Genomic DNA, 14042 nt, shown 5'->3' on the forward strand with positions numbered 1-14042 from the left:
CTATGGTTTATAAAAGAAGGTCTGTTTCAAAAATTAAACTACTGATCACAATAAAATAAAGATACTTTCCGTGACAAAAAAAATAGTCGATGGTCTAATGTTGTGAGCAGTATTAGATATTTTCTGATTTCCTCAATGAACTCTTGTGTATATTTAATTTAATTTAATTCTAATTATCAAATTTGTTGCTTCATTTCTTGAAATAGGTTTCACAGAACAGGGGTAGCCGAGCAAAGTATGGCAAAGACAGAGCACGGAAAAGAGTAACAATCGTTGGTGAGAAATCGGCCAAATATTTTGTAAACTTAAACACCTTACCCAATATAATTGGCTGACTTCCTTTTAAAAACAAATCACATCACTTTTAAACCACATTACAGTGCAATAAAATAGTTGTCTTTGTGACAGAGTGGTAAAGTGTCCTTTTCTTCTGTTGCTATTTCTAGATAATTTTGAGTGGAACAAACCATCACTTCATCCAGCTCTTTCCCCGCCAAGAAATGACAGGGATCCAACGAGGAATCCCAATTCCTTGAGTCCATCACGAAGTATCGATAACACCCAGATTCAGAGGCTTGAAAACCAGCTGAAGTCCTTGTCGCATACTCTCAAATCATCTTCCTATGACGGCAAGACAATACGGTCGTCTCCTCCTAGAAGGGGGAACTACATGTATGATGACATCCCAGCCGATAGAAACTGGACCAATGGTTCATCTCATTTGGAAAGCTTCGAGAGGAGGACTTCACCAAAAGGGAATGCGCCGTCTCCATCAAGTCAGGAAATCTTGAGTAGGGGTTCGACAAACCTGTCTGTCGATAACAGCACAGCGATTCGAGTCTTGAACGATCTGCCGTCGAGTCAACAGCCCTCTGAGAAAGAGAAGAATCAAAGGAACTATGAATTCAGAGAGGATTATGTACCCGCGTATGAAAGGATATACGGTACGCAGCCCATGGACAAGTTATCCAACAGGCAAGAGCAAAATGATGCTGAGCTCAGACAAAGTGAGGCGGTGCGTCAGAGAATCAGAGCAAGTCGGAAACTAGCAGCCGGAGGCAGTGCGTCCAGCCACATGGACAGACTCCGAGAGAAAGTTGAAGAGCAAAAAGCCGCTGTCACCGTCAAGGAGGATGGCCTTGACAAGGTTTGGCATCGAGAAGCTGACCCTGTCGTCTTACAAGACCCTGATGGTGGACAGAAAGCCTTCACTGAGTTTTCTGTCCCTGCTGGGAAAAGTACCGTTCGGAAGGTCGCTGCGGCCCCTGCTGCTCCTGCGTACAGAGGCTTCAGTGAGGTGGAGACACGTTTTAAAATGCCAGACGGAAAGATCATGACAGAGGAGAATCTCCTTCTCCAGAAAACCAGCACCAAGAGCCAGTCGCATAGAAATAGAATTGTCAGCCAGAATGTTCGGAATGCGGCAGATCGAGCTTTGAAGCCAAGTCTGGCACTCCACGTACAGAACCGGCCAGAGCAAAACAGTAAACCAAGTAGGACCGTCCGCAAGATTCATAAAGCATCAAAGACATCAGAGAGAAGACCCAAACGCCCAGAACGCAAGGACATCATCTCAACAACATCCTGGCGGGATGGGCAGAAGACAGTCCTGAAAATTCTTGGACCTCCAGAGAAACCCCTTGGTGTCCCCAAATCCCCGGCTCCTCACTCGCCCCCAACTCATGACACTGAGGAGCCAACCTCTCCAAGATCTCTAGATCTTGGCACAGATGTGAAAACTAAGGATGACGTCTCTGATGCCAAGTTATCTGATCATCCTCTTGAACCTGAGGAAGTTATTGAGGAGGATAAAGATGATCAACCTGGCCCATCCCTAGACATGGATAACCTTCCATCAGAAGCCAAGAATGTCCTAGAGGACCTGAACTTAAGTCCCTCTGACAGCGATGATGAACAGCCAGAGAAGCAAAGAAGGAAAAGAGAATCTCAGCAACCGCCCAAGTCCTTCATAAAGAACAAATCTGCCAAAGCACCTCAACAGGATCCAGAGTTTCCAGCTGAGAGAGTCCGACACTATGACACTGACAATGTCCGCAGGTACATGGCCAAGCAGAAAGCTGACCGCCGACGAAAACTTCAGGAGGAGAAGAAAGAGCGGAAACTCGCGCAGGATCGCAAACAGGAGCAACTCCGTGAACTGAGCAAGAAGCAAAAGGAAAGCGTTCGAACTTGCCAGCGGACTCGAGATGCAACAAATAGTCAGCTTGGTGAGACTTTTTCCAAGGGGCCAGTTGGACAGGCAGGAGGTCAGATGAATGGATATGACCCTCTACCAAGGCATCATCCATTCAGACAAGAAGGGAAAAAGGTAGATGCAGTTCAAGATTCTATTTATATATTGACCATAGTACTCATCAGTGCCCAGTTTTATAGAGCTGCTAAGCAAAATTGAGCAGAATACCAGTCACAAATTGTGCATGTGACATGGTGTTTTGGCTGGTAGCCATATTCTGGTAAGCGTACTTTTGTTGTGCTAAGCAGCTCTATGAAATTGGGCCCAGTTTTTAAAATATGTCAAGAGAGGTTTTTCTTAACATTTATGATTCAATTCAGGATTAAAAATTTGATTGTTGTATACAACTGATTTTTTCATAATTCAACCCAAATCATTCAAAAATGTAAAAGTTTTTGGTTCATCACCAGATACGGCTGGGCATGTCTATTATTATTTGGCTTTCGTTTTTTTTTTTTGAAGATCGATGTGACGAGCTCAGACAAAGAGAACAAAAATATCTGGAGTACCTCAAGCAGTGACAGCAGCGTCCAGTCCAACCTACCGAGTGACGCTCCACACAGCCCATCAGAACACATCATTCAGCCACCGCCACAACTTGATCACCTTGGTAGACTGAGCGATCTAGCAGAGGGTCATGGCCAACCACCCCGGCAGTCCTCACCCATAGGGGTGGTGGTTACACAGATGGCTAGTGGTATGTCAGATGGAGGTCAGATGCCTCAGAGTCACCAAGGTCAAAGAACAGAGGTTAGACAGCCTGCAGGGGTCGGTCAAGGTAAATTTATGCAAGACAAAAAGTGATGTAACAGTTTTAGAAGAAAACAGAAGAAATTTCTGTTTGTTATTTGTATAAATGAAATCAGAGTTTCTGTAGAGTACAAAAAGTAGCTAAACACAACAGCATTGTGCTAGCCAGACTATGGTTACCAGGCAAACTACATCATCACACAGGTTGTGATTGGTATCCTGTTCATTTCTGTTCAGCAGACAAGTGTGTTGGCATTATTTTTTTCTAAAGCAGCTCCATTAGATTGGTCCCTGATGTTAATTTTCTGTGATTTTGTTGTAACAAATATTCTTTTCCACCAAAGGTCTCAAGAATAATGCACCTCCTCCACCAGCATCTAAATCGGCACCCTCTGGAATCTCAACAGTGGCTCGTAGCAGATCAGACAGGATCCAGGCCCTCAAAGCCACAGCAGCAGCCCTGCAAGGCAAAATAGACAATGAAGTCAGGAAACTAACCGTTGACATCCACTCACCAGTTGCTACATCTCCAGGGGAAGCAGGAAGATGGGCGTATCCCGCTGGCAATAAAACAGCCACCCCAAGCCGGGCTGTACACTTTAGTGGAAGTGCTATTGAATCGCCAGCGTGGGAGGATGATAGCACTATGAAAGCTAGCCGTTACCAGCGCATGGTTGGCAATGACTACAATCAAAGAGTCTTCACTGGATCATTGCCTGGTAAGATTTGTTCTGTTTCTTACATTTTTCCACTGTTTGCTAATCAATTTTCTGTTTAAATTGTTTGTTTTGGTTTAATTTGCCATGAGCGTAATGACGGATACTGTCGCTTTACAAGTGTTCATTGTTACTTGTATTATTAGTGCCAGTGATTAGATTCATCCTACAATCTAGACTGTTTTTAAAGGAATAACAATTCCTACCTTTAACTCCACTGAGTTATTTTCATCTCAGATGTTTTCTTCTTGTTGCCTCTTACCAAAAGTGTAGTGGTTTTTAGCAAATGAAATACTAAAATAAGCAGCTCTTTGACATTAAGCGGGTTATGGGTTCGAATCCCACTATATTCTTAAACCACCAACTGTAACAACCTTCAACCATTGCAGGTACATCCAATCTGTCAACCCAGGCACAACACGCCCATGCTGTCCATCACCAAGACCAAGCAGCAACAAAGATCCAAGCAGCGTTCCGTGGTCACAGCGTACGGCAGAGTCTTCATTGGAGTCTACCCTCAGGAAGAACTCTTGGTGAGAGTGTGAGGAGAAGGGCTCCAGATGCCATACCAGAGGTATGTTGAAATCATATCTTGTTTTGAGAAATTCTGTGATGGTTATAGATGGTTTTAAAAGTCATTTTTATAACTATTCGATAAGAAAATAGAATGTAAGGGAGAAATGCAGCATTGAATAGCAGTAACTTGAGGTATTTTGAGATTGAACACTCGAAACCCTGAAAAACCTTGAAGCTTACAATCTCTGTGAACATTTGATAAAAGCGAATGCTGTATTTTGATAAGGTCAATTAGGCAGAGGATACGCCAAGGTAGATTAGTGTGATGAAAACAAATATATAGAAAAAGCAAAATAAAAGAAACAAATATTTGCAATGATCAACATAATCGCCATTTCTTATACTTAAATTGATTGAGGGCACCGGGTAATCTCCACACAGACAGTAGGATTCACAAACATCGGTGCCCATTACCAATTGGAAATTACAACTTGGCCTGTATAGATACCCAATTGAATGGAGAAAGAATTCCAATTCCATATATGTACAATTTGCATTTATCGAATGACTCATCCGAAAATTAGTGGAGCACGAAGATGTCTGTTTCAGTCATCTTGTAATACATCTCGGAGCGGTAATCCAGGTTTACGCCTGACTGATAAGTCATTTTGATTCTTTAATCATTGGTCCCTTCATGATATATTAAGCAGCACTACAGAAATTTGCTGTTTGGTAAATTCTTTTATGAAGAATTATTTGAATGACTTGATTTTTTAAACTTATTATGGCGTCGACAAAGATAACATGACCCGGGAACAATTTGAAGGAGCTGCTCATGCAGAAAATACTGCTTAAAAACTGTCCGCTAAGCAGAAATGAGCAGGATACCAGTCACAAATTGAAGATGTAACATTGTAGATTGGCTGGTAACCATATTCTGGTTTGCACATTTTGGTTGAGCTGTTAGGTCTTCTAGTGTGTAATATTCAGAGTGATTGAAATTTCATTCTTGCTTGATTGTGTTTCAGGTCCATGTGTCAAGTGCAGACAGGGCTGGTCCATTCAGTGGTAGGGGTGTTCAAGAAGATGATGCATCCCTCAGTGAGGGACCACTCAGTGATGATGCACCTGATTACATGCCGACGTTCAAGAGTCTGCCAACCACACACAGTCATGTGTACCAGTCCTCCCCACCGGGTACCAGCCAGGAGGAGGTCTATGGGAGCGATGCTCCGTTGACTCGGCCGACCAGCCTGCTGGGGGCGACGGCAGATCGATGGAAGGAAAGCCTCGCTGATGGACTCAGCGTGATTAATATCTTCACTAGGAAGTATCAGAATGCCAACAGAGGTGAGTTAAAATATGTAGGTCAATGACCTTGTAACCTTGTGACCTTGTGAGATTAGTCTTGATTTTAAGAGAAGGTATTTGTTTGGTTATGACTTTAATTTAATGGAGAAAAAACTTGATTGGTTAGAAGTACAGCAGCTTCCGATAGTATAAACAATTTTGAGAATCATTTCACTTTGAAGGAATGTGAAGGAATGTATAAAGTGTTGGGTTCCACAGACTTTTTTTGTGTTACATGTATATTAAAGTTGTATGTCTGAAAATGGGCTTATTACGAAGCATCTTTGACTATATTAGATAAAGGCCCTATTTGATGATATTTATTGTTAATATATACATTTTGGTTGTTTTCTACTTTTGCAGCCGTTCTTTATGGTCAACTTCCTGATGCCATCCCATCACCTAAAGGCTCTCCTATTGGTTACTCCTACAATGATGATTTTACTGGCGCGTCAAGTGCATCATCCAAACCACCAAAGACCAAACAGGAGGAGGCTTCAGCTTACATTGAGGACTTCTCAATCAGTAGCAAGTCAAAGACCAGATCCAAGGTAACAAAGTTTTCCTCGGAGTAGTCTAAAGGGCATCCAACACCAGTTCGGGGCCCAATTTCATAGAGCTGCTTAAGCAGAAAGTATTGCTAGTTATTGTTACCCTATTTTTATTTTTGTTTTTATTTGAAGAGTAACTCTTCAACAACTTCCCCTAGTAGCAAGTCAAGCTACAGGACAGCCAGCAGTCACAAGAGGTCATCAAGGTCATCCAGATCAGAGGTCAATGAGCAGACACGGAGCAGAAAGATGGACGACAACACATTGGATATGTCTCCCAATGAAAGCTTTGGAAGGTAAACTTTATCCTTAGTTCTCTATAACATCAAAAGGTAGTGTACCTGTGAAACATTTATACAGACAAAAATGCACAAAGTTTCACCAAAATTCTAATTTCAACCAAATTGGCTACCAAATAGTCCTACTTTGTTTTATTTTATGAATAATCATTGTAATTTTGAGTGTTGCATTTGTTTGTTTGTTTACCAACAGTTCCGGAGACGATTCCCACCAGCGTAGGCATGTCTCCCGTACTCCGAGCCCCAAACCATCCTTCCACAACAAGAGTCTCTCAGATCAGCGCTCCTCTCCATCCCTCCTGAGTCCAACAGCTTCCCTCGGCTCAAAGACATCCTCCAGTCCCGATAGTACCGTCTCGTCGGGTTCTCTGTCTCGCTCACCGGTCGCTGAGAATCAATCAGGTCATTCATCAGGTGGAAGTAAGACGTCCGGCAGTAAGAGCCGCTCCAAGTCTAAGTCTCGATCTTTAAGAAGCCAGGGTTCTGCATCTTCCAAATCGATGCACGCCAAGGATGGATCGATCCTCCTGAAGCCGGTGAGCAGTGGGTCGTCTGTTGAGATGAACGGCGATAGAGGAGCGGAGAGGAAAACGTCGAGAAGTGGGCTTGATCAAAGGGTAAATGGAGAAATTATTCTAATTATAAAAGCTTCAACTCTTATGGTTGTATTCATTCATTCTGTGCCGAGATGTTTTTTGAGATGTAGAGTTACCCTCAAAAGTAGAACCTTTGATTAAATTAAGACAGTCCCAAGACAGAAGAACAACAAACTCTCTTCTTTATGTTATTTGAAGAAAATTTGACATCTGAAACATTCAGCCAATATTCTTTATTTTTTTCCTGCAGCCTTCCACATCAGGCAAGCCGCCTCTTCCTAGCCAGTTCTCCCCAGCTGCCCTGAGCCTGAAGATGGCCTCGGAGCTCAACCTCTTGGAGTCTCTAGAGGAGTCAGTGAGACAGATTTCTGAGATGGAACGTACTCGCCATGTCTCCCTGGCCCAGCAGGAGAGTGTGTCATTAGCTCGGGTTCTCCAGGCACGGCAACGAGACCATGAACGAGAGATACAGTTGCTGTCGTTGAAGGCGAGACAGGAGGTGGAAGAGGCAAACAAACAACTCGAGGTTGTGAGGCAGAGAGCTGTTGAGACGGCTTCTGATGCAGAGAGAGTCTTGGCTCAGGCTCGCCGAGAGGCGACCGATGCCAGGAGTGACACCACTCGCCGTCTGATTGAGTCCCAGGCTGAGGCAGCGAAAGTGACTGCAGAGGCTGCTAAACAGATGGCTGAAGTAAGTACACTATGTCACTTTGTATGGTAGAAGGAAAATCTTGAGATGTTTTCAGTTGGGTCCAGAACTATTGGGTCCAGAATACCTTACATTTTAGAAAAATTCTGCGTAGAACCCTGGCATCCATGTAGGTTTTCAGCTGATCCCAGTAGTTTCCTTTGAGAACTATTATAGGAAGTACTCTTTTCGAGCCTCTACTTAAGACAATATCAATGCATTGAGTCCAGTCTCTCCTCATTTCCATTTGTCTTTTCATCTTGCGAGCCAGGCAGCAAGCAAAAGAATGAGGAGTCTGGCTAATCTTGCAAGTTAATGTCCTAAAACTTTTAAAAATCTTCGTTGCAGGCTCAGAGGATGCCAGCCCAGCCACCAATGCCGAGCATCGATCCCGGCAAGCTAGCTACTGACACAGCAACGGCAGCGACATCGGCAGCCGTGACTGCTGCACTGGAGCAGCAGCGACTCCACCAGATTGAGTTTCTCAAAGAGATGAAGGGTGCCCTCGCTCCTCCCGCTTCAGCTGTTCACACAAGGTAAGGACAAACAAGCCTTTCGAAAAATTATTCCTGTTTTAATAAACTAAACAAAATTTGAGACAAGGAAATACAGGATACTATTCTCTTTTGGTGTAAAGTCATTTTGCTTATTTAAAGAAACACCCAAATTAAATAAAAAGAGTACTTTCAGTTGAGGCATGGCATGGTGAGGTATCAATGCATACTTTGTTTGCAGTAACACCAGGGGTATATCTACTTGTTGGGTAGATTATGCCCTATTGAGAACTTGTCTTGCTATTCACTAAGTTATCATTGTTGATTTTGCTTGTTAAGGTCACTTGGTGTTGGTGAGAACTTGTCTCTACCAAGTCGTCAGTCCAGTCAGTCAAGTTACACCAGCAGCAGCCGATCAGATACTCCTCACTCTTCCAAACAAGAGTACACCGATGACTTCACTGAGAGCGGCAAGTCCCAACGATCGTCTCATTCAATCAGCACAGGTACAATCCCCGAGGCAAGCTCTCTCTCCATCATGGATCAATCTCGATCTGGGAAGTCTGCAAAGTCTCCAACCAACACTGATGTTATACAGACAGCAAGTAGTCTGTCAGTCGGCCAAGACAACTCTAGTATGTCGATTAAAACGGATTCAGCCCTGTCCCCAGTGAAGTCCGAATACTCGCCCAGCATTGGGAACTCCTCTATCCTCACTGCATCCAACCTCAGCGGAGGGAGCACAGTCAGGAGCCCAAGTATCTCTGAGGATATCCCTGATAACAAACAGTCAAGCTATAGTAGTTTCTCCAGCGACACTAGGAGCAAGACTTCATCTAGTGGTACTACTCCACCGTCTTCAAGTACCCCCGTAAGGCCAAAGGAGGAGAAGTCTAAGATGATGGCGACCTATGAGGTCAGGCAACCCCAAGCTGGGAACTTCGCTCTAGGGATGGATGACTCCTTCACGCGCCTCTCAGCTGAGATGCTGAGACAGCAGCTACGCGATGAGGAAGTCCGTTCCCAACAACAGGGGGCGCTGTTTAAGCTACGAGAGAAGACTCTCTTGGAGAAGGCTAAGGTGGAGTTGGAGTGGTTGGAGCATGAGAAGCGGAGGCACAAGGAGAAAGGAGATACTGAAGCCTTGCAGAGTGCCCGCAAGAAACAACAATCCCTGGTGGCTAAGGTTCAACAAGAACAGGTAAGAATCATGCAGCGATGAAATTAAAGCTCTTTTGACCAGTTAAATTCTGTTTCCATTTGCATTTTACTTCAACAGGCCCCTTTACAGTGCTCTTGTGCTATTAACTATTTTTTCATAAGATAATTTTTGTTCTAAGAACATTGAAATTACTGCATAGGTGTTTATGGGTAAAACCACTATTAATATTCGTTTCCCCTTTATGCAATTTTCCATCTATTATACTGCATGAAAGCTTGTAAAACGAAAAGTAAATTCTTGTTATTTTTTAACAAAACTAACATTTCTATGTCTATGTGAAGAAAAAAAAAAAAATGCCTTAAACCTTTCTGTGAAAAACACACTCTAAAGTTGAGGCATCTAAAAAAAAAAGTAAATTATTATGCTCAAATGTACAGTTTCAGGTGTTACGAGAACAATCCTCAGGATTTGACTTCAACAATTGTAACATTAAGTGGTGATTATTATTTATTTATTCACTTTCTTTAAAGGCTGAAATGCGCCGTCTTCGTGCAGCTCAGAAGTCAGCAAGTCAAGAGCGTCAACTACTCCTCTTCCAGCAGCAGGAGATCCTGCGTATGCGCAAGGCCACCGAGGTCGTCAAGGACAACATGAAGGACTTCTCTAACATCTCCATCACCTCGTCAATAGGGGGCGCTCTCAGCGAAGACCATCCGAGCAATGCATCCACGGTTGTTTCATCACCAGATCTCCCAGAGGTCTTGTCTGATTCAAACATCTCGATGGAGAGTCCAGGAGATAGGAAAGGGGCAGGGCTGAGGGAGGAGCATCACGGGGCAGGGCCGGATGATGAGAAGGATGGTGGGGCCAAGGGGAGTTTGACACCTGCTGAGAAGCAAGCTCAGGTCATGCAGAAATTAAAGAAACTCCAACAACCACTCAGCATGAAGTAAGTGCAAATCAGTAGACTTAAATAGTATTTGTTAAACTCTTTCAGTGTCCAAGGTTGTTACATGTACGGCCTATTTCATGTTTTCCGAAAGCACCATTATCGTACATAGCCTTTTTTATGTACTCATAAAGTGTCATCAGTCATACATGTACAACCCCTCGTATCTACACAATAGGGCATCAGCACACTCACTAGTATACTATTCATTGGCCTAGGGATGTACTAAGGCAACACAAATCAGCAAGTTATTTTTTATTTGCTGAAAAAAAACAAAAAAACTAGTAATTTCAAGTTAAAAGCGCCTCCCAAAAGCGGCACTGATATTGGTATGGAATGAGACTGAAACTGGTTGCCATTCCGGTGATGCATCACAAACTCCATAGTTGTAGCAATCCAGTAGCAATTTGAAGCGCAGTTTAATCTTAATTGTGCTCTACATGTGATGCTTTGACACTGCATACTGATATTACCATGGTTTTTATATTGTATACGGACGTAAGTCCTAAAAGTTAATTTAACATGTCAATGAAATATGAGTTGGAAGATTGGTCACGGTCCATGACTCCTCATTATAATATGCCTTATGGTGATTGTGACAGGTACCTGACTAAGCGTGAACAGCAGCTGACGAAGCGTAGACGTAATGCAGAGGAGCTTCTAGCCTGGCAGAGACGCCTCGATGAAGAAGAGTCACACATCCTTAACATGGAACGAGAAGCAATGCGCAGACTGGACACGACAAAGCCCCGTCCACCGATGAAGGCTCTACCTCCTTCTACACCACCACGTGACTCCACCCATGAATCCTCCCCACGCCTCCTATCCGATGACATCTCAGAGGGTTCGATATCAGTGACTCCAAGTATAAAGGATGGGGTGAGGGATGGGGAGGGGCAGAGGAGAGAAAGTGGGGACTCTATCTCTGAAGACATCAGTCACAGTAGTAGTGTGCCAGAAGACATCGTATCAGAACCATCCAAGAAAATAAGGTATTTTTTATGTCCATCTTTCATATAAATATCAGATAAAGGATTCAAACTGCCTCTAGACATCTACTCTGGAATGGCAAAGGTCGAGAGTTTGAATCCCACCCGAGTTATATGCCAGTGTAATAGTTTTTTTTCACAGAACTTGGGAAGAGCTTGTAAACACACATCAGCTTTAGGGTTAAACCAAATAATACCTTAAATATAAATATCATACTTAAGATTTTTATAGCTAAACTGAGTCTTTGTTCTCAAATTTATATGTGGTTTACAAATTATAATTGTTTTAAAATTAAAGCCTTCTGCTGGAAAAAGGTCAATTGTGAAATTGAAAATCAGTCAACCCTTGTGAGCTTAAAAGGTGTGAAATTTAAGCCATATGCACCAGCATGATCAGTGATGAGTTTAACATGTGTTTAAAATACATGCACATCCTTTGTCCAATGATCTGTAGATTGCATTTAAAATGTGCTTGAAAATATGTTCACTATTGTCATCAAACACATATAGATGGACTATTTTCCATTGAAAATCATGGGAATTTTAAGAAACTATTTGAATGATGTGAATAATTAAATTGTTTCATTATTTTCAAGAATTAGGTTTTGGAATAGTATTTAAAAAGAAGGTTTTAGAAAAATCTAGTCATTCAGACCCGATACTTTATGAACGCACCAACATTGCCCCATGTCATTTTCTAATAGAAATGTACACACTCATAGAGGTGCCCTTTTTCCAAGGAGAAAACGTCTTGGTGCCCTTGCCCCTTTCAAAAAATTATGAATCAAGCCTGTCTTTAATTGAGTTATTCTATTGTGGGACTTCCACAGTCTAATTTCTAAGTTGAACCTTAGGATTTTTTGGGTTACACAGTGAGGTGTTATCATTTTGCTCTTGAAGGGAAACGGCAATTTCCCCTCTGGTAAAAGGGCACTTCTATGGGGAAAATGTAAATTTGTATTTGAACTTTGCAAAGGGCACCATAGTAAAAGCTTAGAGCACCACGACAATTGCTTTGGGTGCTGTGGGTTATTTGGAGGCTTGTCAGCCTCAGGCAAGTGTAACTTTTGAGCCATGATGTACAGTCACGAACTGAAAACTGACATGTCCTCTTTTTGCTGCCCTCTGTAGCTCTTCCCGGATACCCACTGCGAGTAACATATCCAGTGACGACACGTTGACGCACACCAAGTCTATCCCGGAGGATTACGCTAGTGATTCCTTCGACACAGCTGACCACACCCTGACTCCGACCAAGTCTCTTCTTGGCCCACAGCGATCATCGTCTACTCTGGAGTCATTCCGGGCACCCCTGTCACCTCATCGTAGGATCATGGAGTCTGAGAGTGGGTCGGAGTCTGAGAAGTCATTCTCTCAAACTGTGTCTGGTAAGTTTCTTTATATTTATGACTTGATCAGGAATTAGTCTTTACAGGGGTCTAAGTTCAATTATATTGCTTACTAGCCGGCAGTGACAGATAGAGAAATAAAGTTACTTGCCTTCCAGAAACTTGATTGCCCAATACCATTTTGATGATAAGAAATCTTGAGCAGTTATGTTCTGTTTTTTGTTACCGTCACTGTCTAAATTTATCAAATTTTGCTTTCTTTGAATAGAAATTGCATCAGATCAGAGTGACGTGGAGGGCCGTGTAAAGGCCCTGGAGGTAGAGCTTCGGAAACGCAAGATGGAGGCAGAGAAGCTAAGACGTCAGCAGAAGCGAATGCAGCGAGAGAAACTCAAGGCACAGGAAGCTAGTCTTAAGAAACAACTAGAGGTACAGTAAAAAATGCAATTTCTCTCTCAATCTGTATGTAGACAGACCCCTTGGACAATCCACAATGCACCTACATTGGTCCATTCTGTGGGCCATTTTTGGAGTCAATTTAAGAGTCAAAGTGTGCATATATGCATATAGGAACTGTCTCCAAAAAAAGGCAGAAATGGTGGATTCGCATTGTTCAGAATCAGAGGTACGTTCTGCTTTGTGCACGGGGTCTTTAAATGTGCAGATAAGAAAAGTTGTTGCCACTATTTGTCGCCAGCAAGTTAACAGATTAGAAAGTTGTCACCAGTGATCAGAAGATAGTATTTTTAAGTTGGAAAAACTGTTATCCCCCCTCTCCCCCCAATTTCATGGATCAAAAAATATGTTGATAAAAAATGTCTTATAAGTTTTGCATATTTTTTGTTTTGTTTTAGTCCTACGAAAAGCTGATTGAGAAAACGAAGGCAGAATTAAAGACAGAGTCAGCCGCCAAGACGACCTCCATCTCAGTCAAGCCCCAGATCAAACAGCTACGAGTCTCAGAATCACAACGACTCAAAGATCGATCTCATGCCCGGTCTCTACGCCAGCGCACAGCCTCAGACAGCAGCAGGGAAGGAGGGGCTGAGCTTGGGTCCATGAGGAAGAAGAGATCCGTGTCGGAGGGCAGTGTCTCAAGCCGCTCTAGCATGGATGAAGAGGCTGGATCAGGGAGAGAACCGTCGTATTCTTCATTCAGCTCGGTGTTCACTCCACCGACGACACCACGACATGCTGAAGGTGGGTTTCAATGTTAGACATTGTCAATAATAGTTTCTGAATGAAACTTTGTTCAAACAATGACACATGTGGCAAATTTAATTGAGCTGCTAAAGAAGAAAATATAGCTAAGCAAAACAAGATTATGCTTTCCATAATGAGGTTCGGCCAAATTACCATGTGGCCTGAACAAGTTGAGA

At 42.9% G+C, this 14042-nt stretch overlaps 1 protein-coding gene across 1 annotated transcript in view; it reads left to right on the plus strand.

Moving 5' to 3' along the window:
• LOC139947886 (centrosome-associated protein 350-like) overlaps positions 1-14042 on the plus strand; it is a 34007-nt gene that overhangs the window by 12834 nt on the left and 7131 nt on the right. The window contains exons 5-21 of the mRNA XM_071945724.1: positions 207-276; positions 447-2329; positions 2717-3032; positions 3349-3723; positions 4110-4294; positions 5265-5586; positions 5950-6137; positions 6270-6433; positions 6630-7053; positions 7283-7723; positions 8069-8256; positions 8554-9415; positions 9907-10325; positions 10928-11317; positions 12446-12702; positions 12932-13092; positions 13518-13863. Of these exons, the coding sequence (XP_071801825.1) occupies positions 207-276; positions 447-2329; positions 2717-3032; positions 3349-3723; positions 4110-4294; positions 5265-5586; positions 5950-6137; positions 6270-6433; positions 6630-7053; positions 7283-7723; positions 8069-8256; positions 8554-9415; positions 9907-10325; positions 10928-11317; positions 12446-12702; positions 12932-13092; positions 13518-13863 (6991 nt within the window). The remainder of the gene's footprint in view (positions 1-206; positions 277-446; positions 2330-2716; positions 3033-3348; positions 3724-4109; positions 4295-5264; positions 5587-5949; positions 6138-6269; positions 6434-6629; positions 7054-7282; positions 7724-8068; positions 8257-8553; positions 9416-9906; positions 10326-10927; positions 11318-12445; positions 12703-12931; positions 13093-13517; positions 13864-14042) is intronic.

This window comes from Asterias amurensis, chromosome 15 (assembly GCF_032118995.1).
Source record: "Asterias amurensis chromosome 15, ASM3211899v1".
NCBI classification, from domain to species: domain Eukaryota; kingdom Metazoa; phylum Echinodermata; class Asteroidea; order Forcipulatida; family Asteriidae; genus Asterias; species Asterias amurensis.